Source organism: Arachis ipaensis, chromosome B1, assembly GCF_059453495.1.
Source record: "Arachis ipaensis isolate K30076 ecotype BB chromosome B1, ASM5945349v1, whole genome shotgun sequence".
Lineage (NCBI taxonomy): Eukaryota > Viridiplantae > Streptophyta > Magnoliopsida > Fabales > Fabaceae > Arachis > Arachis ipaensis.
Window position 1 is genome coordinate 150,519,101 of NC_142436.1, and position 2,800 is coordinate 150,521,900.

The 2,800-nt window shown below is 31.7% G+C and overlaps 1 protein-coding gene across 1 annotated transcript; it reads right to left on the reverse strand.

The window, feature by feature from the left end:
• Nucleotides 1–1,681: 1,681 nt before the first annotated feature.
• On the reverse strand, nucleotides 1,682–2,560 carry LOC107641665 (uncharacterized). The gene has a single exon (XM_016345144.3). It carries the CDS (start codon nucleotides 2,393–2,395, stop codon nucleotides 1,922–1,924), a length of 474 nt encoding a protein of 157 aa, XP_016200630.1. The 5' UTR covers nucleotides 2,396–2,560; the 3' UTR covers nucleotides 1,682–1,921.
• Between the last annotated feature and the right edge of the window lie 240 nt (nucleotides 2,561–2,800).

A 2,800-nucleotide genomic window follows, 5' to 3' on the forward strand; every position in this document is an offset into this window, starting at 1 on the left:
TATATATATATATATATATATATATATTGATTTTTTATTTTGAGGATTTGAAATTTAAGATTAGAATTTTAATGTTTAAAATTTAAAATTTAAGATAAAAATTAATTAATATGAACCCAAAAAAATGACTTCTTAATTAAACTCTAATAATAGGGTAAATTTCTATAAGAATATATAATGTATAGTTTAGTATAATAAAAAGAGATGACTCACATACAGACGATAAAAACGTTTTTTTTTTGTGAAGATGATGTCTAATATAAGGAAAAGTATAAGGTACCAACATATTATCTGCCAACTTATTGTCAACAATAATTAATTATTATATTTTAAATACATATATAAAGAGACACATCCATAAAATATATCTATAAAGATACTTCTGTTAAACACAACCATAAAAAAGACATTTTTATTAGACACATCCACGAAGACACTTCCATAAAACACAATTATAAATAAGAATTGGCAGAAGTTGGCAAATATGCTGTTGGTAACGTAGGTGATAGGGCCAGTAATTTTTGTGTTTTGTAACTATCAATTGACCATCAATAATATTTTTAATGGTGTGAGATTAAATCCAATAATGTGGAATCATTCAATTTTCTTTTGATAGTTAAATGTTAGCCAACTTTTTAAAAAATTGCTGGCCCAAGACTTTCCCATAAAGTAATACGTATCCTATTTATTTGAGTTCAATTATATTGAACCGAAATTAATGCATATATAATACATATAATAAACCGATTTTCGAACAAATAAAATAATAATTTATACTTTAAGAGCTTGTTTGGATGAACTTTTAAGAAAAGATCTTTTTTTGAGTTATCTTTTTTTAAAAGATCTTATGAAAAAGTAAAAGTAATTTTATGTTTGGATATCTCATGCAAAAAGATCTTTTTATCTATCAATTATGTTTGGGTATAACAATATAAAATTACTTTTTTGTTTATTTATTATATGAAAAACATCTTTTTTTAAGAGAAAAAGATCTTTTAAAAAAAGATGTAAATTATAACTTCTCAAAAAAGATTTTTTTTTTAATTTTTCTAGTGCTTTTACTTTTATTACTAGAAATTTGCCAAACACGTTAAAAAATAAAAAAAGATATTTTTTCATTGAAAAAAGATATTCTTTTATCAAAATAATGACGCCCAAACAAACACTAAGCCATAATAAATACTAATTTTTCTACTCTTAAAATAATTTAAAGTGTATTATCATATTTTAATTATTTGAATTAAAATAATTTAAGGTGTATTATGGTATTAACCTATTAGGCATATCCTATTCACAAAAATAAGTTGGGTAATCCATATGTGAGTCGTCCCCATATAATAGAACTAAGGCATGCAGCATGGACCTAGGCTTTATTCTTGAGTTAGAAGGAGAAAACGAAAGATTGTAGTCTTGCTTGTTTCTAGGCATGCAATGAAATAGGTAATTTGATTGTGATAGCAAAGTCAAGAATTTAGGCACGCTAGCTTTTGGTTAGGGCCTTTGTATTATTACTATATTCACGCCCATGCAGCAGCAGCAGAACAAAAAGCGAAAGGGACTACCACTTTACTATCACAGTACACTTAATTATCCGAAGACCAATGTAAAGTAGTAGTAATACTTGGATGAACCTCTTTATACTATTATTGCTTAATGCTTAGATTATTATCGATCATAATAGTTTTGGAAAACACGTTACTTATTTAATAACCAACATAAACATATAATGACAACAACTTTACACTGCATCATAATCTTTGCTTGACTCAAGAAACTAATTAATACTACGAAATGAAACACAAACGATTTCTCTTCACGACAGAGAGTCCACCATATTACACTACGTGTTTATTCATATAGCTACAGATCTAGGGTTCATACCAATATTTATTTATTTATTACACAATAATCACTCTTATAATTAATCACCACCACCCTCGCCATAACCCCCTCCATAACCTCCACCATAGCCTGAGCCAGACCCACCGCCTCTACCACCACCGCTGCCGCCTCCGCCGCCGCCACCTCCTCCACCTCCGCCTCCGCCACGGCCGCCTCCTCGTCTTCCTGATCCAGCCCTGGATCCTGCATATGAGCCAGCATAAGAACCTGCCTCAGAGCCCGCTCCTCCACCACCACCACCTGAGCTAGAAGAAGAAGATGATGAGCTTGAAGAAGAGCTAGAACCAGAGGCAGAGCCTGATCCAGCTCCAGCTCCAGCTCCAGAGCCACTACCACCTCCAAGGCCAAGGCCTAATCCAGCTCCAACTCCAAGTCCTATCCCACCAAGGTCTAGACCCAAGTCCTTCCTTGCCACTCTACTTTCTGACACCATTGCTGACATCAGAAGTAGCAGCCCAAGTAGAATACATGACCCGGATGATGAGCAACCCATCCTCGATCAAAGCCAATAATTGTTTAGCTAGCTAGAACAACAACGAAGAACAAAGTATGGAGGGTAGGGTATGTAGTGTAGTTGATGTATATATATACGTGGCTACAATACTCTTGCAACTCTGATCTGACGAAGCATATATGTCAAAGGTTTTTAGAGTATTTATAGCTGCTAGAGTGCTCACTGGGATTTTTTTCTAATATAAATTATGAAAAATATTTATTTTTCCAAAATTCACTTATCACGTTTTTTTTTGGAATTTAAACAAGTTCGCCGCATTCCATGGCAAAGTCTATAAAAACTAGCAAGTTCGCTGTATTCTCTTTCAAATTTTTTTTTAAAATTTTTAAAATACATGTTTTTAATTCAGGTAAAAGAATATAGATCTACAAATAGTATATAAAA